At 45.8% G+C, this 24,617-nt stretch overlaps 1 protein-coding gene across 1 annotated transcript in view; it reads left to right on the top strand.

Annotated features, from left to right (window-relative positions):
* dym (dymeclin) overlaps positions 1-24,617 on the top strand; it is a 304,411-nt gene that overhangs the window by 62,254 nt on the left and 217,540 nt on the right. The window contains 2 exon segments of the mRNA XM_055659199.1: positions 3,714-3,786; positions 15,709-15,834. Of these exon segments, the coding sequence (XP_055515174.1) occupies positions 3,714-3,786; positions 15,709-15,834 (199 nt within the window).

Genomic DNA, 24,617 nt, shown 5'->3' with positions numbered 1-24,617 from the left:
CTGGTTCCAATACCCTAGAAATTTGAATCCCTCCCCCTTGCACCATTTTTCAAGCCACGTATTAATCTGCAATATCTTCCTATTTCTACTCTGACTAGCACGTGGCACTGGTAGTAATCCAGAGATTATTACCTTTGAGGTCCTACTTTTAAGGTTATCTCCTAGCTCCCTAAATTCACGTTGTAGGACCTCATCCCAGTTTTTACCTATATCGTTGGTGCCAATGTGCACCCTCCCTCTCCAGAATGTTCTGCAGCCGCTCAGTGACATCCCTGACACTTGCACCAGGGAGGCAACATACCATCCTGGAGTCTCGTTTTGGCTGCAGAAACGCCTATCTATTTCTCTTACAATTGAATCCCCTATTACTATAGCCCTTCCACTCTTTTTCCTCCCCTCCTGTGCCGCAGAGCCACCCACGGTGCCATGAACTTGGCTGCTGCTGCCTTCCCCTGATGTGCCATCTCCCCCAACAGTATCCAAAATGGTATATCTGTTTCGGAGGAAGATGACCGCATGGGACTCCTGTACTACCTGCCTACTGCTACGCTGGCTAGTGGCCACCAGTTCCCTTTCTGTCCGCTTAACATTTACCTGCAGTGTGACCAACTCACATGACTTTTTCAGCATCGTGGATGCTCCAGTATGAATCCAACCGCAGCTCCAATCGTTCAATGCAGTCTGCCTGGAGCTGCAGCTGGACACACTTCCTGCACACGTAGTCACCAGGGACACCGACCATATCCCTGATCTCCCACATGTTGCAGGATGAGCAATGCATGGGGCCGATCTCAACTGACATGGCTTACCCCCAAATTAAATCAACTCACTCCCACTATAAAAATCGTAATCCTTTAAACTGTACCTTTACTAAAAAGCACTGTACCCTTAACTCACTGTAACCTTAACTCACTGTACCCTTACCCTTAACTCACTGTACCCTTAACTCACTGTACCCTTAACTCATTGAAGCCTTATCTAAAAAGTACGAACAGAAAGCAGAAATACAAACCTGGGGTTACTCCCAGTCAGCTGCTTCTTCTAGTCCGCTTCCACCAATCAGCGGCTTCCTCCAGACCACCTCTTTTGAAGTGTGATGGAATGTTACAGAGTGGGCGCTCCTCCTGCTCCAAACACTCCTGGGCCTCTGTGAAACAAAGCTCCGCAATCCGTTTTCAACTCACCGCCCGGACGCTGCACCAGCCGTTCCAACTGCTCCTGAGTCCCTTGACTCCACGAGCCCCTAGAGCTCTATCTATCTCTCTTAAATCCATTCAATGACTTGGCCTCCACTGCCCTCTGTGGCAGGGAATTCCATAAATTCACAACTCTCTGGGTGAAAAAGTCTTTTTTCTCACCTCAGTCTTAAATGGCCTTTCCTTTATTCTAAGACTGTGGCCCCTGGTTCTGGGCTTGCCCCACATGGGGAACATTTTTCCTGCATCTAGCTTGTCCAGTCCTTTTATAATTTTATATGCTTCTATAAGATCCCCCTCATCCTTCTAAACTCCAGTGAATACAAGTCTAGTCTTTTCAATCTCTCCTCATATGACAGTCCCGCCATCCCAGGGATCAATCTCGTGAACCTACGCTGCACTGCCCCAATCACAAGGATGTCCTTCCTCAAATTAGGAGACCAAAATTGTACACAATACTCCAGATGTGGTCTCACCAGAGCCCTATACAACTGCAGAAGAACCTCTACACCTATACTGAAATCCTCTTGTTATGAAGGCCAACATTCCATTAGCTTTCTTCACTGCCTGCTGTACCTGTAAGCCAACTTTCAGTGACCAGTGTACAAGGACGCCCAGGTCTCGCTGCACCTCCTCCTTACCTAACCTAACCCCATTGAGATAATAATCTGCCCCCTTGTTTTTGCCGCCAAAGTGGATAACCGCACATTTATCTATATTATACTGCATCTGCCACGCATCTGCCCACTCACTCAACCTGTCCAGGTCACCCTGCAACCTTCTAACAACCTCTTCACAGTTCACACTGCAACCCAGCTTTGTGTCATTCGCAAACTTGCTAGTGTTGCTCCTAATTCCCTTTTCCAAATCATTAATATATATGGTAAACGGCTGCGGCCCCAACACCGAGCCTTGCGGCACTCCACTAGCCACTGCCTGCCATTCTGAAAAGGACCCGTTCACTCCTACTCTTTGCTTCCGGTTTGCCAACCAATTTTCTATCCATGTCAACAGCCTACCCCCAATACCATGTGCTCTAATTTTAGTCACCAGTCTCCCATGCGGGACCTTATCAAAAGCTTTCTGAAAGTCTAGATACACTACATCCACTGACACCCCTTCATCCATTTTACTTCTCACATCCTCAAAAAATTCCAGAAGGTTAGTCAAGCATGATTTCCCTTTCATAAATCTTTAATAATTGACTCCAGCATCTTTCCCACCACCGAAGTCAGGCTAACTGGTCTAATTCCCTGTTTTCTCTCTCGCTCCTTTCTTGAAAAGTGGGATAACATTAGCTATCCTCCAATCCACAGGAATTGATCCTGAATCTATTGAACATTGGAAACATAGAAACATAGAAAATAGGTGCAGGAGTAGGCCATTCGGCCCTTCGAGCCTGCACCGCCATTCAATATGATCATGGCTGATCATCCAACTCAGTATCCTGTACCTGCCTTCTCTCCGTACCCCCTGATCTCTTTAGCCACAAGGGCCACATCTAACTCCCTCTTAAATATAGCCAATGAACTGGCCTCAACTACCTTCTGTGGCAGAGAATTCCACAGAGAAAATTATCACCAATGCGTCCACTATTTCTAGAGCCACCTCCCTGAGGACCCTAAGATGCAGACCATCAGGTCCAGGGGATTTATCATCCTTCAGTCCCATTAGCCTACCGAATACTATTTCTCGCTTAATGAACATTTCTTTCAGTTCCTCTACCCCCTTAGATCCTCTGTCCTCCAGTACATCTGGGAGATTGTTTGTGTCTTCCTTAGTGAAGACAGATCCGAAGTACCTATTCAACTCTTCTGCCATTTCCTTGTTGCCCATAATAATTTCACCCGTGTCTGCCTTCAAGGGACCCACATTTGACTTTGCTACTCTTTTTCCCTTAACATATCTAAAGAAGCTTTTACTGTCCTTCTTTATATTCCTGGCCAGCTTCCCTTCGTACTTCATCTTTTCAGCCCATATTGCCCGTTTTGTTTCCTTCTGTTGTCTTATGAAAACTTCCCAATCCCTGTCTTCCGGCTACTCTTTGCTGTGTTCTACATCTTTTCTTTTAGTTTTATTCTATCCCTAACTTCTCTTGTCAGCCACGGTTGCCTCCTACTCCCCTTAGAATCTTTCTTCCTTTTCTTCATGCTGGAAGGCAGCAACTCTGACGTTGCGCCACCATGTCGCCCCATTTCATATCTGATTCATATCACCCCTGGAGCATGTTCTACCACTACCACTCTGCAAAACAAACTTGCCATGCACATTTTCTTTTAAACATTCCCCCTCTCACCTTATAACTCTGCCTGCTAGTAATTGACATTTCCACACTGGGAAAAAGGTTCTGATTATCGACCCCAATCTATGCCCTTCAGACATGCTTTCTGGGTGAAAGTGAAGGGGAATGAAAATGGGGAGTTTGCAAGTTTAATATTTCATATCATACATCATTGTAACTGCATATCAAGTAACTGCAGTTCCCACATTTGTCTATTTAAATCTTTTTTTTTGCAGGGTCTGAGCCAGAAGATCTCCTGGAGGGATTGATATGCAGCCTCGTACATCTCATTATTGAAATGCCTTTGTTGTAAGTTTTTTGCTATTATATTTATCTCAATCCATATAGTTTTGTTTAAAATGTATTTGATATTTAGTAATGTTCATAAATTCTAGCTAATTGATTTTACTTTTTCGCCATGCTGTTTATTGCTGATTGTGGTGGATGCATTGGGTTAGCACATCAGATTCTTGCTCCTATAATCAAGATTCAAGTTTAACCTAGAACAACACCACCTCTACTGTAACTGATAACACCCTTGCCTGGAATGTTCCGTTTCCTAATTTTTACTTAAGTATAGACATCAAACAGGCACATTGAATTGGTGCTGTACTGCCTTAGTGGCATTAAACCTAGGTCCTGTCTGTCTTCCCAGATGTCATTCGTAGTGTCCAGAATAATATCCACTCTTAAAAATGAATGAATTGAATGAAGGTATACTTTATTGTCACATGTGACAAGTCACAGTGAAATTCTTTGCTTGCGTACCCAAGGAATGCAAATAGTCGCTACATAAAGGGCGCTTACAAAGGTACAAAGTATCTGTGCCGGGTCGCCCTTTGTTCTCCCTCCCCCCCCTCCCTCTTCCTCCCCCTCCCTCACGGCGGTTCCCCCATGCCGGATCCTCATTTGTCTCTTCCCTCGGCAGCTTCGTCCTCGCTTCCATATGGCCCGTCCTCGTCTGTCGGTCCACGCAAAAAAGGATCACAAAGAAGTCAATTGAACAAAAGTATTTTTGTTTGAATGACAAAAGTAATTTAAATAAAAAATAGTAAACCCTAGTTATTACAGACTATGGGGAGAAGGAGGACGTGGGGGCAGGGGAACTGTGTCCGTTATTGCAGATTGTCCGCTATAACTAAGTAATCCAAGAGGTGGTTTTGGAAGATCTAAGATCCTCAAAACTAGCACTTGTGGCAGAAACGGGAAAGAAAATCGTGTTCTTTGATTTGGCTTAGTTTAATGGTTGGTTTGGCCCATCGAGTCCATACCGACAATCAATCACCCGTTCACACTCGTTCGATGTTATCCCATTTTTGCACACACTCCCAGCACAGTAGATAAATAGTCTCCTGCCACAGAGGCAAATTAACTTGCAAACCCGGGTCTCTTTGAGATGTGGGAGAAAGCCGCAGCAGTCACAGCAGTACACAGGCAGCACTCGAGGTCAGGACCCGGATCTCTGGCACTGGGAAGAAGTGGATCTACCTGTGTCACTCATCAGATGGACAAATCTGATTCATCAAGCCACAAGTTCCAGAATTAACGGTGTTTCTCTGTCACTCCCTGCTCCAGGGGTGAGAGGCCACCCTCCAACTTCAACATTAAAAAATGATCAGCCAGCTCGAGTTCATCAAAATGCAAGCCTTGATATTATTTGTGTCCAAATCGCTCCACCAGTAATGAGGAGGGAATCCTTTCAGCCCATCTTCAATTCCCTTCCCCTCCCCCTCCTCTTATAAAGAGGTCTGTAAAAACGAGGGCTGGGCTTACTGTACTCAGCAGTTTAGGCGGCATCTTTGAGAAGAGAGAGTCAGGTTTTGAGGTAGTTGACTCTTTCAGTGACTGGTGTACAAGGACATCCAGATCTCACTGTACCTCCCCCTTAGGTTAGGTAAGGGGGAGTTACAGCGAGACCTGGGTGTCCTTGTACACCAGTCATTGAAAGTTGGCGTGCAGGTACAGCAGGCAGTGAAGAAAGCTAATGGAATGTTGGCCTTCATAACAAGGAGATTTCAGTATAGGAGTAAAGATGTTCTTCTGCATTTGTATAGGGCTCTGGTAAGACCACATCTGGAGTATTGTGTACGGTTTTGGTCTCCTAATTTGAGGAAGAACATCATTGTGATTGAGGCAGTGCAGCATAGGTTCACGAGATTGATCTCTGGGATGGCAGGACTGTCACATGAGGAAAGATTGAAAAGACTAGGCTTGTATTCAGGGGAGGGCCACCAGCCAGGCTGGGGGGGTAGGGCCGGGCGGTGCCTGGAGGCTGTTGGGCCAGGCGCAAAGGCATTGTGACATCAGCAGCTGGGCAACCGTAATATTTTTTTAAATGTCAGGGAGGGGGGAGAGATCTCCCACTCCTGTCCCATTGTGATGTGATTGTACATCTGTGAGATGGCGCTGTGACTCATGCTGCAGTTTGGTTTCAGTGGGACCACGTGAAGGTTGCAGTCTCCCACACTTGTCCCATTGTGATGGCATATGTAAATGAGATCCATTGTGATTGTACATCTGTGAGATGGCCCTGTGACTCATGCAGCAGTTTGATTTTAGTGGGACCACATGAAGGTTCCAATCTCCCACACCTGCCCCATTGTGATGTCATATATGTAAATGAGATCTATTGTGATTGGATTGGTGAGGTGCACTGTGACTCATGCAGCAGTTTGATTTTAATTTTTTTTGATGTTTTGTGAACAATTGTATTAAAAATCTGGCGAAATAATTGACCAAATCTAGAGAGGAGTGGATTTCTGAAATCATAAGGTAAATCCCAACCGAAATATGTAAAAATCTCCATGTTTTGCGTCTGGTTTTCGAGGGAAATACGTTTCAAAGGCAAAATGACATACGCGCGCGCACGCACACACACACACACACACACACACACACACACACACACACACACACACACACACACACACACACACACACACACACACACACACACACACACACACACACAGAGTTTTAATAGATACTAGACCAAGTGCAGATCCGTTGCATCTGTTTCCCCAACGTGCGGTTGCGGGGAGGTGCGGGGGGGGCATGTGGCGTCACACACACTAACTACCACCCCGCACACACGCTAACTACCCCCTTGATATTATATTAATATTATTAATTAGCTCCTTTTACCCCATAACCGCCCTATCCACTGACGCATAGCCCCCAACTCGCAGGCGCATCTAGAGAGGAGGGGGGCGGGGTGGGTAGAGAATGAGGGCAGAGAGAGAATGCGGAGACAGAGGGCAAGAGACAGAGGGGTGGAGGGGAGGAGGAGAGGAATTGGTGGGTGAGGGGAGGAGGGGGGGGGAGGAGGGGAGAAAGAGATGGGGAGAGAGTATGGAGGGGGAGATGGGGAGAGAGTGGGGAGGGGAGAGAGGGGGAGAGGGAGGAGAGGGGAGAGGGGAGGGGGAGACGAGGGAGAGAGAGGGGGGGGAGTGAGGATGGGTGAGGAGGGGAGGGTGAAGGGGGAGACAGGGGGAAAATCACGGGAGGAGGGGGGAGGGAGTAAATGAGGGAGAGAGAGAGAGAGAGAGAAGAAGAGGAAGGGGGAGAGAGAGAAGGGGGGAGTGGGGGAAAAGCATGGGGGTGGAAGGGAGGGACGGAGAGGGGGAGATCTCCCACCCCTGTCCCATTGTGATATCATATGTAAATGAGATCCATTGTGATTGGATCTGTGATTGGGGATGAGAGAGAGAGAGGGGAGAAAGAGAGACGGGGAGAGAGAGATGGGGAGAGAGAGAGAGATGGGGAAGAGACAGAGAGCGAAATGCAACAGTGCGTCACTCGTTCAGAATGTTCTGGAAATGAAGCATGCGCGTCTCATGCACGAAAGCTGTCGGCAGCTCTATGGAATTTAGGGGAGAAGCCTGAACCACTCACACTAACCACCCACTCCCTCCCATCCCACCCCCCACACACACAGCGGGTCCGATCTAAGCAGTCAATGAAGACAGCAAATTTTTTTTTTTTAAATGTCTGAAATTAAAAGTTAATGTTTAGAATTAGTGATGTTAAGTGAGAAATAAATCAATTCAATTCAATTCAATGAAAAACAATGTAATCAACAACCTGGCAGGCTGTGGGGGGGGGGGGGGGGGGGGGGGGGGGGCAGGTGGGCCAGGTGCAAAGGCATTGTGAGGTCAGTGGGCGGGGCCACCAGGCAGCTGGGGCAGGGCCGGGCGGGACCAGGAGGGCAGTTGGGCCAGGTGCAAAGGCATTGTGAGGTCAGCGGCTGGGCAAGCTTAATATTTTTTTTAAATGTCAGTTTGGTGATAAATTTTAGTAAAGATCTCGGGTAATAATAGACCAAATTTATTGGGGGTTTGATTTTTGAAATCATAAGGAAAATATCTACCAGAAGATGTAAAACAAATCACTGTTATTGGAATGTCAGCAGCTGGGCAGCGGTCAGATTTTAAAAAAAAGGTCAGATTGGTCAACAATTTTAATGAAAAAGTCAGGAAAATAATGTACCAAAGGTACAGAGTAGTGGATTTCTAGAGATACATTTCAAAGGCAAAATAACACAAACACACACACACACACACACACACAGTTTTAATAGTTACTACACCAAGTGCAGACCCGTTGGGTCTGTTCCCCCAACGTGCGGTTGCGGGGGGGGCGGGGGGGGGGGGGGGCAGCCTGTGGCGTCACACACACTAACTACCACCCCTCACACACGCTTACTACCCCCTTGATGTTATATTAATATTATTAATTTGCTCCTTTTACCCCACAACCACCCTATCCACTGGCACATAGCTTCCAACTCGCAGACGAGTCTAGAGAGCGGGGAGGCGGTAGAGAGTGAGGCCAGAGAGAGAATGGGGAGAGACAGAGAGAGAGAGGGGCAGAGACAGGCAAGAGACAGAGGGAGAAGGGGGTGGAGGGGAGGGGGAGAGGAGGGGTGGGTGGGTGGGGAGGGTGGGGGAGGAGGGGCGATGGGGAGAGTGTGGGGAGGGGGAGATGGGAAGAGAGTGGGGAGTCGAACATGGAGAGTGGGAGTGTGATGACATATGTAAATGAGCCATTGTGATTGGACATCTGTGAGATGGCACTGTGACTCGTTCAGCGGTAAAAAACATTATATTGAATGGCGGTGCAGGCTCGAAGGGCGGAATGATACTAGGCCAAGTGCAGACCCGTTGGGTCTGTTCCTCCAACAGGGGCGGGGCGGCATGCGGCGTCACATGCACTAACCACCCCCCAAACACACGCTAACTACCCCCCCTTGATATTATATTAATGTTATTAAGAGAGGAAGACGGGGGGGTAGAGACTGAGGGCAGAGAGAGAATGGGCAGAGAGAGAATGGGGAGAGACAGAGAGATGGGCAGAGACAGAAGGGCAAGAGACAGAGGGAGAAGGGGGTGGAGGGGAGGAGGAGAGGGAGGGTGGGGAGAGAGAGATGGGAGGAGAGAGGGGAGGAGAAAGAGGAGGGAGAGAGGGCTGAGAGTGGGGGGGTAGGGGAGGGGTGGAGGGGAGAATGGGGTTTAGGGGAGGGAGGGCAGGGAGGTGTTGGAGAGAGAGAGAGGGGAGAAAGAGAGAGTGGGGGAGAGAGAGCGAGGGGAGGGAGAGGGAGAGGGAGGGAGAGAGAGGAGAGGGGAGAGGGGAGGGGGATTGAAAGCAGGGTGGCGGTGCCGCGAGCGCGCCCCCACAAACAGCGGGTCCTTTCTAATCTAACATGTCAATGAAGAAAGGAAATTTATTTTAAATCTCTGTTTGAAAATAAATGTTAATGTTGAACAATTAGTCCAGGAATGAGTGGGGGAGTGGGGGGGGGGGGGGGGGTCCTCCTCGTCCCCATCAGATGCCGAGTTCCCAGAGCCCTGGGTAAACGCGGGGCCGGCCGCTCACAGTTAAGTCTGTGAAAGCGGCCCCATCGCAGACTGTGAGCAGCAGCAGGTTTCACTATAGAAAGGACCATTGCGCCTATTGTAGCGGTTCTGGCAAAAGCCGGCGTTCTGCTCTGTCTGGGGGGGAGAGGGCGAGTGGGGGGGTGAAGGGGGGGGGAGAGGAAGGAGAGGATGGGGAAGAGAGGTGAAGTGGGGGGGGGGGGGGGGGGGGGGGGGGTTGTAGTGAGCGGCAGGCAGGCGGGCTGGAGTCCAGCAGCGGGAGGCATGTGGCGAGCGTACTTGGAGGCATACTGGAGGCAGGTGGGCCTGGATTGGTCGGCATGTGGGCATTGTGACGTCAGCAGCTGGTAAGAGCCGTTTAGATCTTAAAAATTGAGTTTTGTGATCAATTTTACTCAAAATCTGGGGAAATAATTGACCAAGGGGTGGATGTGCGAATGTAAAAGTAAAATCGCTAGCGAAATGGTAAAAATCTCAGCGTTTTTGCATTCTGCTTTGCGCGGAGTAACGGATTAAATGCAAAATTCCGAACACCCACGCACACACAGAGTTTTAAAAGTATATAGATATGATATGATATGATATGATATGATATGATATGATAGATATGATGGCACAAACGTCTCAGAATAAGGATTCTACTGATGTTAAGAACTTTATAAACATCAAATTGCTGGGCACCTCATCTTGTGCTAGTATGAAGTCTTACCTTGTTGGTAGTGTCTCTTCAGAATTTAGAGAGATTTCTGTCGAAATTGTTCCAAAATTGTGCATTTTGCTTGTCTTCCTCATTTAGGTTTCTCTTGTAGGCACGCATTGCCACTGGTACAATAGACCTGATTATTTTCTGCTTGGATGCCACCCAAGGTCATTCTTCACCTACACTCACATGAATTGGATGTGGAGGACCACACATGCTGGCCCTCTCTACCTGTGACTTGTTAGAGCGTTTTCTGCAGTAACTGGGCACGGGCAACATTGTGCTGAGACCCAGTACCTGAAATTGACCTTTGACAGAATGCAAAGTTAGAGCCAGGACTCGGTCTTCTTTCAGATCGTCTGCTGAATTTAAGAATATTTAAATATCTGTGATGTTCAGAAACATTTTACTTTTTTTTTAAAGGAAATAATGAAAAATGGCTTCCTTTAATGATTGTGCCATTATCTGCAAGTCACGGATCCCTTTCAAAATCAGTGCAGAATATTGTTGAAGTGAAGAGATCTCCATTGCTAGGTCTGACTCAATGTGGCTAGCATAGTGACAGATCTAAATACATCTTTTGCTTTGAAAATCTCAAATATGCCATTCCACTGTGTGTGTGTGCAGAGGTCACAGAGAGGTGTAAGATTAATAGAATTATGGTGGACAGGGATTTCAACTTTCCCAGCATTAACTGGGATTGCTTCAATGTGAAAGGTTTTAGCTGAGGTTAAGTTTTTAAAGTGCATCCAGGAAACCATTTTAATATGAGGATAGTCCTAATAGAGAATCACACAATATTTAGGAATGTAGCCAGGCAAGGAGGGGTGGGGAGTCAGTAGAAGAGCATTTTGGTTATTGGGACCATAACGACCTTGAAGGTGGAAAAGGATAAGAATGGACTGAATATTAAGATCGTGAATCGGGGGAAGGCCAATTTCAGTATCATGAAATTGAATCTGGAAAAACTATATTCGGAGCTAATGGGCCTACAAATGGGAGAATCAAAATTGAATTAGTGAGAGTTGAGGCCCAATCTGATCCCGAACAACTTGCTTCAAGGAGCCCAGGATGAAAAGAGATATTGAGAGTAAAAAAGGAAGCATGCCACAAGTATAGAGAAATACCAGTGGGGAAGGCTTTACAAAATATCGCTGGAGAACACGAACAAATATTTTAAAGAACCGTATGTATATTAAAGGCAAGAAGAGAAATGGAAATAGTAGGTTTGTGGACCAACGGGGCAGTCTGTCTATGGAGCCAGTTAATGTAAGTGAGTTATTAAATTAATACTTCTAATCTGCATTCACTGAGGAGAAGGGCATCGTACAGTGATTAACTAATAACATGTTTGATCCGAATTTAGTAGTACGCGAGTCCATTCTGCTCTGGTACAAACTCATCCATCAAAGAAACTGTTAGTGTAAATGGACCTGCACTGGTTTAATGGTTTGTCAATGCTTTCTTCTTCCCATTCTAGAAGTACTGTATCCTTTCAGAGTAAATCAATTCTAATAATTGACTAATTTTGAGCTTGGAGGCCTCAATCACAATGGTAACCTAGATTGACATGTACTGCCAACAGAGGAAAGGCTTTTCTCTCTTTAAACAAGCATCATTTCCTGTTTCTTATCAAATATTATTTGATGTTTAACACTTGGAGGCAACCAAATCCCTTGCTTCAACTCGTAGTTAACCTTTTACTCTAGTAATTGGCCTTCAGGAAGGATGACCATAAAGTCTGGTTCCTGTGTGATTTTGTAAATTTATTTATTTAGAATTACTCCTTTGGCATCATTCTGCAATTGTACACATGTTTCTTCATTAACCTTTGAAACTGGAAACAAAGAAAACTCTGCTTTGGGAAGTGCTTGATGCATTGATGATATGGAAGTTAGACGACAGTGTTTGATTGTTGCAGCAAAAATATGTGTGTTTTGTTTTATTACTCTCTAAGCTTAGCTTGATCAGCCATTATTTTAACTTTTTTAACAGAATTATGATAATACTCCTTCTTCAGCCATTGCAGCAAGGGGATAATTTTGAAGTGTATCCAGTTTAAAGCCCTTTTTAGGGCAGTTTTGTACTGACAGATTCACTAGCTTTTGACACGAGACTTTGGGCAGTTGATGGCAACCACAGATTTATTTTGCAGGGGCCCATCTATGCTGGCCTTTTTGTTGGTTATGTTGAACAGTCCTTGTTCCAAACATACACTGGCACCACTGCTCAACACTTACTCCTCTACGTCAGCCTCTTATCGGGCTGCCTCCTGCACTTGTGTAGAACTCATTGATTTTATTAACTTTACCACTAACTTTCACCATGTGCCTAAATTCACTTGGACTATCCCTGACACCTCCCATCTCTGTCTTGATCTCTCTGTCTCCATTACCAATGGACAGACTAACAATTAGCGTCCACTATATACCCACTGATTCACATCTTATCTGGACTACACCTCCTCCCACCCTGCCTTTATTCTCAATTTCTCTGCATCTGCCACATCTACACCCAAGATGAGACTTTCCACTCTAGGACATCACAGATGTAAGCTCCCCGTTGGATTGCAACCTTGTTGTGGTCGGGGAGCTTGTTTGTCTCAGTGATCCATAGAGCTATGCCAGCAGGAGATTCGTCTCCTGTTAGGGTCTCCCGTGCTGGACAGGTAGAGGCGAGACGAAGAGCGATCCACTGGTCCTCCAGGTTGGAGGTTGAGCACAGGGCTAACAATCCTGTCTCGTAAAACAAATATGGTACGGAAACAGCAACTGAAGGAATCAACACTACTGAGTGGAGGACCTTCGTTGCTGCCCTACATGCCAGGAGGCATAATAGGCACTGACTGACTGGCATCACAGATGTCTTCTTTCTTTAGAAACCATGGTTCCCTCCCTGCTGTTGTAGAGGGATCCCTCACAGACCTCTCTGTGTCCCGTAGTTCTGCTCTCGCTTCCCTCCTCTTCCTAGACGGAACATGGATCTTGATCCCCTGGTCCATATCTTTCATCTGACCATCTCTGTATCAAACACGTTGTTTTTAGATGTTTCCACCATTTTAAACATGATCCCACCACCAGTCACATTTTCCCTCCCCCACCCCTTTCTGCTTTCCACAGAAACTCGCTCCCTCCGCAACTCCTTGATTCACCCATCTCCTTTCGCCCAAACCACCCCTGGAAGTGCTAAAGATGTAACATGGCCCTTTATTTCCTCTGTCATATCCATCCAAGAATCCCAGCAGCCATTCCAGGAGAGACAGAGGTTCACATGCTCCTCCTCCAACCTCATCTGTTGCATTTGGTGCAGTCCTCTTCCCACTCAACTCCTCTTCCCATTCTCATTCCGACCTTTCTGTCCTGTGCCTCCTCCTTTGTTAGAATGAGGCCACATGCAAAACAGAAGAACAGCACCTTATATTCCACTTGGGTAACTTCCAACCCAAAGGTGTGAACATTGAACTCTCCAATTTGATGCAACTCAGCTAGTACAACCCCACTCCCCCTCTGCTTTCCACCTCTCTTCCCTCTGCCCCACCTGGATGTGCACCCATTTCTCCAACTATCCCCCTCCCATTCCCGTAACGTGTCCCCTTCCATATATACCTTTTTCTGGCAAAATTCTCACATTATCTCACAGCCTTTGTCTTCTTCCCCTCTGGCCTTTGTACACCCACCTGCCAATTAAAACCCACCTCCCCAATATCCATCTATCACTTGCCTGATTTTATCATGCCCTCACCTCTCTTCCAGCTTTCTCTCCCTTACAATAATCAGCTTGAAGAAGGGTCCCAATCCGAGACATCACCAATCCACGTTCTCCAGAGATGCTGCCTGACTTGCTGTGTTACTCCAGCACTTTGTATCTTTTTAAAATAAACCGGCATCTGCAGTTCCTTGTGTCTACACATGCATTTTGCTGGATTCAATAATGATAACAGCTGAGAAAATCAAATAAGCAATAATATAGCTGAAAATCAATTTAAAATAGCTTAATTATGTGCAGGAAAGAACTGCAGATGCTGGTTTAAATTGCAGGTAGACACAAAATGCTGGAGTAACTAAGCAGGGCAGGCAGCATCTCTGGAGAGAAGGAATGGGTGATGTTTCGAATCGAGACCCTGCTTCAGACTCATTATGTGTATATTATGTGCTATATGTGCTGATAGATTGAACGATATTCTATACTGATCATGTCAAAGGCTGAGACACAATGAACTACAGATAAAGGTTCACAAAAAAAGGCACAAAGTGTTGGAGTAACCCCGCAGATGTGGCAGCATCTCTGGAGATCCAAGAAAGACAATGTTTCGGGTCATGTCCCTCATTCAGACTCATTGGAGAGAGATGGGGAAGTTCTTAAAAATAGGCATGTCTTGAGGAGATTTTGCAGTAGATTTTGGAAAGAGGAGTAGAACTAATTTTAAGTCATAGCTTTATGATGAAAGAGGCAAAGTTTTAAGATGTGCACCCTTTTCATACAAAGGGTGGTGGATGTATGGAACAAGCTGTCAGAAGAGCTAGTTCAGGGAGGGATTATCCCAACATTTAAGAAGCAGTTAGACAGGCACATGGATAGGACAGGTTTGGAGAGATATGGACCAAATGCTTGCAGGTGGGACTAATGTAGCTGGGACATGTTGGTCGGTGTGGGCAAGTTGGGCCGAAGGGCCTGTTTCCACACAGTATGGCTCTAGTGTGAAGAAAGGTCCAAATCCGAAATGTTGCCTATCCATATTCTTCAGAGATTACTGAGTTACTCCAGCACTTTGTGTTTTTTATGTCAGTCAGATCTTTGCAATTCCCTAATCTTCTCCACTTTCTCCTATCCTTGGTGATATTAACAATCCACTCTTTTTCAGGAAACTGGTGGCAAATATAGTGTATACATGTATTCTATTATTGAAGGAAACTGTCAATAATCATTGGAAATCATACATAAATGAATAAAATTGAAATGTTATGAGAATTACAAGAAGTTTAATGAAAAACCAATCGAGAAAATAAGAGAAGAGTGCGATAAGTGTATGTGGAAGATCAAACAACTGCATTCATATCTGAATCTTATGTTATTGGATATTGAAATAAGGATATTGACGAAGTAAACCCTGAATTGGATCAGAATGAAATGTGTGATATGATGGATAAAGGTAACATTTTGGTTGTTAATTAAACTAAGAAAGGTAGTCTATTCTCCCAGGATGCATCTCATAGGCAATGACTATAACGCTGTAATCCAGTGATAATTACATCTTCTTCTTGCGTATGGCGTGCACAGCCTAAAGTTGTAGGACAACTTGTTCTAATTGATCTTATTTGATTGTGCTTGCCGGGTTGATTGCGTTCGTCGAAACAGGGCGGACCATGTGAGGGTTGCAATCTTCACCCCGATAATTACATAAGCGACCTCGACTACAATCTATTTCCAATTTTTCTTGCATGGTTAATGTCAATTACATTCCTCTTGCTGCTGGATTTGATAAACATTGCTGTGTGAAAATATACCAGTTGTCTTGCTCTAAATAATACAATCAATCCCTTATCAGTTGAAAAGTGAAATTGAGCTATCTGTTTTTCCTTTAATGGGTTTTGATGGTTAATGTAAATTTACTTACAACAAACTTCTGCTGATTTAAACTTGTTTTGTTTTTGCTTGCAGAGATATTACATATAGCATTCTACTTGAATCTGTGACCACACTTTTAGTTCTACTGTCGTACCAACTATTCCAGAAAGAGATCATTCGGGAGAGTGTAATATACAATTATTTAATGCAAGGACAATGGTATGTAATTTTTATTCAAACTTTTTAAATTAACTTCTAAGATCTAGCTTAAAAGAATTGTGTCAGTGTGAGCGGTAAATTTTCCACTCTGATCTTGAAACCAATATTAATCTATTAGAGGAAATTGAGCAAAATAACCATGTATCCAGAAGGGCACATTCTTAAAATGGTGGAAACCATTCCTTTTTTTTGGTGCCTGAACTAGGAATATTCAGGATTGCAAATAAAAAGGCCAAATTATATTCTAGGTTTTAAAAAACAATTTTGAAGTGAGGACTTGCCTACGAATCTATCCCAGATTTTGTTTGGACCATGTTATTGTGCCTGAAAAAATTCAATTTTAGCGACAACCATAAAGAAAGTCAAGAGTGTTTAATTGTCACGTGTACTCTCAACAGAGCAATGCAAAGGAAAGAACTGCAGATGCTGGTTTAAATCGACACAAAATGCTGAGATAACTCAGCGGGACAGACACAAATGCTGGAATAACTCAGCGGGACAGACAGCATCTCTGGATCATCCCATTCCTTCTTGCAATGCAATTCTTACTTGCTGCAGCTTGCAAATGCAATAGGCCCAACAGGCCTGCAAATGCACTAACACACAGATAAATATATAATAATCAAAAATACAATTAATTATCCACGATACCAGGTATACATAATAGTGCAAAATCCTAAGTCCGTAGTGCAATCAAAGACAGTCTTGTGAAGATCAGAACAATGATAGGAAGTGAGATCATTGTTTTAAGATGAGATAGAGACGTGCTTAATCTAGGAAAAACAATATAAAAATAAAATATCATGGATACTGGAAATCTGAATTAAAACAGAAAATTATGAAAATAATAGATCAGGAATATCTAAAGGAGACTGGTTAAAGTTATCAGCTTTTTAGAATATTCCAGTCAGTTATATTCCAATGAAGCAAAGCAACACTTGTGTGGCCATTAACTTGATAACAAAGACCTTTGACCTTATGATTACTACAAAAAGCATAAAGGGAGGCCAGAAAAATAAGGATGCAAAAAATCTAAATATAAAATGCATCACCAGATCACTTAATTTGGTCAGGCACAAGGAACCGCAGATGTTGGTTCATCAAAACACAAGGTGCTAAGCATTTGGGAGGGCACTGGATCACAATTTAAACAGCACTCTTTAAACATTTTTAAACTATTTGCGGAAAGGTAGCACTGCATTGCTTGAGAAAGCAATTCATTTTTTCATGCATTTTATTTTTAATCACAAAATGCCAGATATTTTTGCAATAAATCTGCAGTAAACTTCCTCATACTCATCTCAGTTGGATAGGCTCCTTATTTTTGTATATAATGTTTGCAGTAGATGGTGCTAGACGTTAGCTAGGTAAATGGCAAGTTGGTGCTGAAGAGCCTGTGTCCGTGCTGTATGACTCTTTGATATTCATTGACATTATTGTCATCTATTCAATGTTCTTGCCACTATCTGCAGGATACTTTAATGTCCTTAATCCACTATGCAGATGGTTATATCTATCTAATCTTTCTATACTATTAAAAGTCTTGTCTTGTTTGTCTGTCTGTCATCACATGGAACTACTCCAAAACGGTATACAATAACGTTTTTGCAGAATCTTACTCGGCTTTTTCCCGTGGCCGTTAGTATCAAGTTTCTTCACATTTGATGTTATATTTCACAAGTGATTGATATTTAAAGTTTAAAAAAAGCCAACGTTTTAAAATAGTAACTGCCTGTGAGTGGGAGACTTTTCTAGCACCATCCAATGATGATGTCACAATCAAAGATCTTAGAGCAGAGCAAGATAGGCCACTCCTGCGAAATACAATGGGCTGACGTGTAGTACGCTACGGAGGGGATCCTGGGCATTTTTCACCGCCCATTTTAGTAACCGGAGCCTACCTGACCCGACCCAACTCGCAGTGTAATCAATTTTGCGGGGCAACAGTTTGTGTGTGTGTGATATAGGGTTAGATTCATAATTCTGTCAGTTCATACTTCTTGTCAAGAATAAAATTTGACTCTGGTAATTGTCTTTTTTAATGTTTTTTAAATCATTTCTTTTTAAATGGCTCACAAGCAGTGTTTGAGTTGATTTTGTAGTAACCGGAACCTACCCGACCCGACCCGACTCGCAGGGTAATTGACATTGCGGGGGAAGTTTTTGTGTGTGATATAGGGTTAGATTCATAATTCTGTTAATTCTTGTTAAAGAATAAAATGTTTATAAACACACATACGTGAATGTGATATAAATATATATAATCATATAACACACACAATTATATTGCTTCTGATCCAATGATGAACTTTATTTCAGACTAGACAAGGGACATTAAATAAGAAACATTGTAAACCTCCCCGCAACTTCACACACATTAGGCCTTATCCCACCCCTCAACTCTCCCCCCCCGACACTCCCTCGCCTGCCCCCACATTACAATGTCTTCCCCCCTCCTATGCCCCTCTCCCCGCTGCCCCGGGCCGTGCACCCCCTCTCCCCGGGCCGCTCACCCCCTCTCCCCGGGCCGCTCACTCCCTCCCCCCGCTGCCCCGGGCTGCGCACCCACTCTCCCCGGGCCACACGCCCCCACCCCCCGCCGCCCCGCGCTCGCGCACCCCGCTCCCCCCGGGCCACCCACCCCCTCACCCCGCTGCCCCGGGCCGCTCACTCCTTCTCCCCGGGCCCCACACTCCCTCTCCCCGCTGCCACTCCCCGGGCTGCACACTCCCTCTCCCCGCTGCCCCGGGCCCCACACTCCCTCTCCCGCTGCCCCGGGCCGCACACTCCCTCTCCCGCTGCCCCGGGCCGCACACTCCCTCTCCCGCTGCCCCGGGCCCCACACTCCCACTCCCCTTCCCCGGGCTGCACACTCCCTCTCCCCGCTGCCCCGGGCCCCACCCTCCCTCTCCCGGCCCCCCGCACACTCCCTCTCCCGCTGCCCCGGGCCGCACACACTCCCGCTGCCCCGGGCCCCACACTCCCTCTCCCGCTGCATCGGGCCGCACACTCCCTCTCCCGCTGCCCCGGGCTGCATACTCCCTCTCCCCGCTGCGGAAACAAAGATCAGATCTTTGGCCGGAAGCAAGATGGCGGAGCAAGATGGCGGAGCAAGATGGCGGAACAAGATGGCGGGGGCTGGTTGCTAAAATGGGTCCTATAATCACCCATGAATCTGCCCATGAGCATACTACACGTTTGCGTGAGAGTAACCCATCTTGCTCTGCTCTAAGATCTTTGGTCACAATGGTATCTCACAGTCGTCCAATCACAATGGAATCTCATTTACACAAGCTGCCATGAAGATTCCGACAACGACAATTACATCGCAATGTGATCTCTGCTGCCAATACACAAGCTGTGAGAGTTGACGGAGTGGGGGATGGGAGGAGAAGAAATGTTATTTAACCATTGTTTTTAGAGGGGGAGTGCGAAAGGGGAGAGGTGAGGGAGGGAGTGACTGGGGGTAGGGAAAAGGAGAGGGAGGGAGATGTGACAGAGAGACACTGGGATCAGCAGCTTCAAGGGGAGTAAGGAGAGAGTGAGAATTTTGTCGTCCCTCCCCCCACGTGGGAAGGATTGATTGCGTTGGGGGAACGGATTGCGTTGGGGAAATGGGTGAGTGGTGGAATATTGCATTGGTGAAACGAGGCCCAACGGATCAGGGAGGGGAGAGGGGTTACTGAGGATGGGAAGAAGTGACTGAGGGTATGGGAAAGGAGAGGGAGGGAGAGGTGAAGGGGGAAGGGGAGGTGAGGGGAGAGAAGTGTGAAGAGGAGGGGGAGGGAATTTTGAGGATGATGAAATGAGCCTCACCTGCGTAATTGGAGGCTATGGTTGAGTGGTGGAATATTGCGTTGGGCAAACGCGTTACGTTGGCGGAATGGGTGAATGGTGGAATATTGGGCTGGGGGAACGGAGCCCAACGGGTCCCACTTGGTCTAATAATAACATAAAATGCTGAAAGTAATTCAGCAGGTCAGGCAGCATCTCCGGAGGACATGGATAGGTGCTGTTTTGGGACGGGTTTTTGTAAACCAGCATCTGCAGTTCCTGGTGTCTCCTGGTTGCAATAAAACTTTGGATTCTTCAGGCACATCCATTAAATCGACCTCAATTAAGAAGACTATGTAAACCTTATTTGTGCCACCGTTTTATCTGCTTGTGATGATGGTCATACAATTTTTAAGTAAAAGGAGTCTATTTTCATTGAGCACAGCATTATTAATAAACAAATTGTCTCAAATTCTTAATTGTTCTATGCTGCTAAAGATGATTGACCATATTATAATATTAATGTATTTATGGTACTGTGTGTGATCCTTGATAATGGTGTGAAATAACTAACTGACAAAGTGTGGTTGAGACATCACAATTGATCTTAATGCTGACAGAAATTGTATGGAAATAAAATGATGGACTCCATTCTTTGCTGCCACCCAATGACCCCTGCTGGTGTCCACTTGTATGTGTTTGAGATTGGCTTCTACTTTGACCGTGAACGCCTGAATATCCTGCCAATATTTAAATGCCATGTTGATGCATGAAAATTAAAATTTGGCTGAGCTAACGGAGTGATGCTGGACCTGTAAATTACTGACAAAATACTTATTTTGTGATAAACATACAAAATAGGTGCAGGAGGAGGCCATTCGGCCCTTCAAGCTACAGCACGCTTTACACAGACAAAACTCATTTCGAACACCAGGATCATCACAGATCGTCCTGGACTATATCAATAATGCCGTGCCTGTAGACAAAAACATACGGGTTTTCCCCCCATAACCCTGGATGTCCAGCCAGGTCCGCACACTCCTCAGAGCCCGCGATGCTGCCTTTCATCAGGTGACAGAGCTCTGTACAGGGCTGCTCGAGCCGATCCAAAAGTGGTATTAAAAAAGCCAAGGCAGTGATTTGGTCCTAGAGTCCCACTTGTCCAGCAATAATACACGGGAGGTATGGCGGGGCATACAAGACATTACCAACTACAGAGGCTGTGCCACAAAGTCAGAAGACCTGAGTGCGCCGCTGGCAGAAAAGCTAAATTGCTTCTTCCTCCCCGCTTTGAAACATCACAACAGCAGCACTCACCTGCTAATAATACTCCACTCACTGTCAGGGAACACGATGTCAGACGGTGTGACCCCCAAGAAGGCTACTGGCCCAGATGGAGTCCCTGGTAAGGTGCTCAAAGCGTGCGCCCACCAGCTCACTGCCATCTTCCCCAGAATTTTCAACCTCTCACTGGCCCAGGCAATTATTCCGTCCTGCCTAAAATCCGCCACGATAAAATCAGCGACAATCGTCCCTGTACCATCACCAGCCTTAATGACTACCGTCCTGTGGCCCTCACTCCGGTAATCACGAAGTGCTTCGAGAGGTTGGTCCTCCAACATCAAGGACTATCTACCACCAGACTCGACCCCCACCAATTCGCCTTAAAGAGACGCCATTACCGTAGCTCTCCACTCTGTGCTGATCCATCTGGAGCAGGGGCAGAGCTACGTCCGGATGCTCTTTGTGGATTTTAGTTTAGCCGTTAATACAATCAGTCCGGACATTCTCATTGGTAAACTGGTCACTCTCGGCCTCCCCACTGTCACATGTGCCTGGATAAAGGATTTCCTCACCAACCGGCCCCCCCAGACTATGAGACTCGGCCCCCACCTCCTCTGCCGGTTCCCCACAGGGCTGTGTGCTAAGCCCCCTCTTATACTGTCTCTACACCTACGACTGTAGTCCGGCCCACAACAACAACCGCATCGTCAAATTTGCTGACGACACTACTGTGGTCGGACTTATTTCAAAGGGAGACGAGGCAGCCTACAGAGAGGAAGTCCTGAAGCTGACAACCTGGAGCTCAGTGACACTCTGACAATCTGGCTCTGAACACCAGGAAAACAAAAGAGCACCAGGTTGTCAAAGGGAGACGAGGCAGCCTAGCAGAGAGGAAGTCCTGAAGTTGACAACCTGGTGCTCAACGGCGAGTGTGTGGAGAGGGTCAAGTCGGTGCTGTGCCTCCTGAAGAGCTCATTGTCAACTTCAGGAGGCACAGCACCGACTTAGCCCCCCTACACATCAACGGCGAGTGTGTGGAGAGGGTCAACACCTTCCGGTTTCTCGGTGTCCATATCGCTGCTGACATCTCCTGGACGGACAACACGACAGCGGTCATCAAGAAGGCTCAGCAGCGGCTGCACTTCCTGAGGGTCCTCAGGAAGCACAACCTGGACTCTAACCTGCTGCTGACCTTCTACCGCTCGTCCATCGAGAGCCTGCTGACATACTGCATTACAGCATGTTATGGCAGCTGCACCATGGCAGACAGGGAGAGGCTTCAGAGGGTAACCAGGACAGCGCAGAGGATCATTGGCTGCCCTCTCCCCTCCCTGATGGACATCTACACCTCCCGCTGCCTTAGCAGGGCAAAGAAGATCATCAAAGACAGCTCCCATCCTGCGTTTGGACTGTTCGACCTGCTGCCCTCTGGAAGGCGCTATAGGTGCATCAAATCCCGGACAAACAGACTCAGGAATAGTTGCTTTCCGAGAATTATAACTACTATAAATTCAAATTCACACATGCACTGACTACACCGCCCAACACGGACTTCCATCTGTATATATGTATATATGTATGTAGCGCCGCAGCATTTGTGCACCTATTCCCCCCACCATATCCCTTCTGTTTTTTGTTTTTTCTGTTTCTTGTTTTTTGTGCTAAATTGTATGTATGCACTGAGTACGAGCAGCTTTCAGTTTCACTGTACATGTATAGTGACAATAAATGGCATATCTAAAATACTTATTTTGTGATAAACATACAAAATAGGTGCAGGAGGAGGCCATTCGGCCCTTCAAGCCAGCACCGCCATTCATTGTGGTCATGGCTGATCGTCCCCTATCTATAATCCGTGCCTGTCTTCTCCCCATATATCCCTTGACTCCACTAGCCCCTAGAGCTCTATCTAATTCTCTCTTAAATCCATCCAGTGATTTGGCCTCCACTGCCCTCTGCGACAGGGAATTCCATAAATTCACAACTCTCTGGGTGAAAAAGTTTTTCTCACCGCAGTCTTAAATGACCTCCCCTTTATTCTAAGACTGTGGCCCCTGGTTCTCGACTCACCCAACATTGGGAACATTTTTCCTGCATCTAGCTTGTCCAGTCCTTTTATAATTTTATATGTTTCTATAAGATCCCCCTTTTCCTTCTAAACTGCAGTGAATACAAGCCTAGTCTTTTCAATCTTTCCTCATATGACAGTCCCGCCATCCCAGGGATCAATCTCGTAAACCTACGCTGCACTGCCTCAATCACAACGATGTCCTTCCTCAAATTAGGAGACCAAAACTGTACACAATACTCCAGGTGTGGTCTCACCTAGAGCCCTATAGAACTGAAGAAGAAGCTCTCCATTCCTATACTGAAATCCTCTTGTTATGAAGGCCAACATTCCATTAGTTTTCTTCACGACCTGCTGTACCTGCACGCCAACTTTCAGTGACCGGTGTACAAGGACACCCAGGTATCGCTGTACCTCCCACTTACCTAACCTAACCCCGTTGAGATAATAATCTGCCCCCTTATTTTTGCTGCCAAAGTGGATAACCTCATTGAAAGTAGGCATGCAGGTGCAGCATGCAGTGAAGAAAGCGAATGGTATGTTAGCATTTATAGCAAAAGGATTTGAGTATAGGAGCAGGGAGGTTCTACTGCAGTTGTACAGGGTCTTGGTGAGACCACACCTGGAGTATTATGTACAGTTTTGGTCTCCTAATCTGAGGAAAGACATTCTTGCCATAGAGGGCGTGCAGAGAAGGTTCACCAGACTGATTCCTGGGATGTCAGGACTGTCTTATGAAGAAAGACTGGATAGACTCGGCTTGTACTCGCTAGAATTTAGAAGATTGAGGGGGGGATCTTATAGAAACTTACAAAATTCTTAAGGGGTTGGACAGGCTAGATGCAGGAAGATTGTTCCCGATGTTGGGGAAGTCCAGAACAAGGGGTTACAGTTTAAGGATAAGGGGGAAATCTTTTAGGACCGAGATGAGAAAAACATTTTTCACACAGAGAGTGGTGAATCTCTGGAATTCTCTGCCACAGAAGGTAGTTGAGGCCAGTTCATTGGCTATATTTAAGAGGGAGTTAGATGTGGCCCTTGTGGCTAAAGGTATCAGGGGGTATGGAGAGAAGGCAGGTACAGGACACTGAGTTGGATGATCAGCCATGATCATATTGAATGGCGGTGCAGGCTCGAAGGGCCGAAAGGCCTACTCCTGCACCTATTTTATATGTTTCTAAGTTATCTATATTATACTGCATCTGCCCACTCACTCAACCTGATTTGTATTAGCTTTAATTTCATTTTTGTTTCTTTCTCTCTTGCTTTCATGTCTCCTCTTCAGTCCTCTTTCTTTGCACTTTTTCTACACTATCCATTGCTTCATGATTTCAAAAGCGAGTTTAGCTCATGATTTGCTTGAAGTTCTTGATCACTCAATTAGAGTCAAGCTTCTGACAGAGAAGTTCTCCAGAGATACTGCCTGACCTGCTGAGTTACACCTGTGCTTTGTGTCTCTTTTTGTTAACTTTGTTAAACTTCCTTGTTTCTACTTCTGGCAGAGAATGTTTCACAGTGGAGTTTCCCATTTTTAACATTTTGGGGTGGGTAAATAGCACTCTGACTTTCTTTTGCATGTGTGTTTGAATTGGCTATAATTCAGCAGAAACAATCATATAAATGCAATGGCTTCAAGACCAAATCAGAGGTGAAGCAT

The sequence above is a fragment of the Leucoraja erinacea genome, chromosome 1 (assembly GCF_028641065.1).
Source record: "Leucoraja erinacea ecotype New England chromosome 1, Leri_hhj_1, whole genome shotgun sequence".
Classification (NCBI taxonomy): domain Eukaryota; kingdom Metazoa; phylum Chordata; class Chondrichthyes; order Rajiformes; family Rajidae; genus Leucoraja; species Leucoraja erinaceus.
The sequence above is the reverse complement of the archived record's forward strand: the minus strand, read 5'-3'. Positions and strand labels throughout refer to the sequence as shown.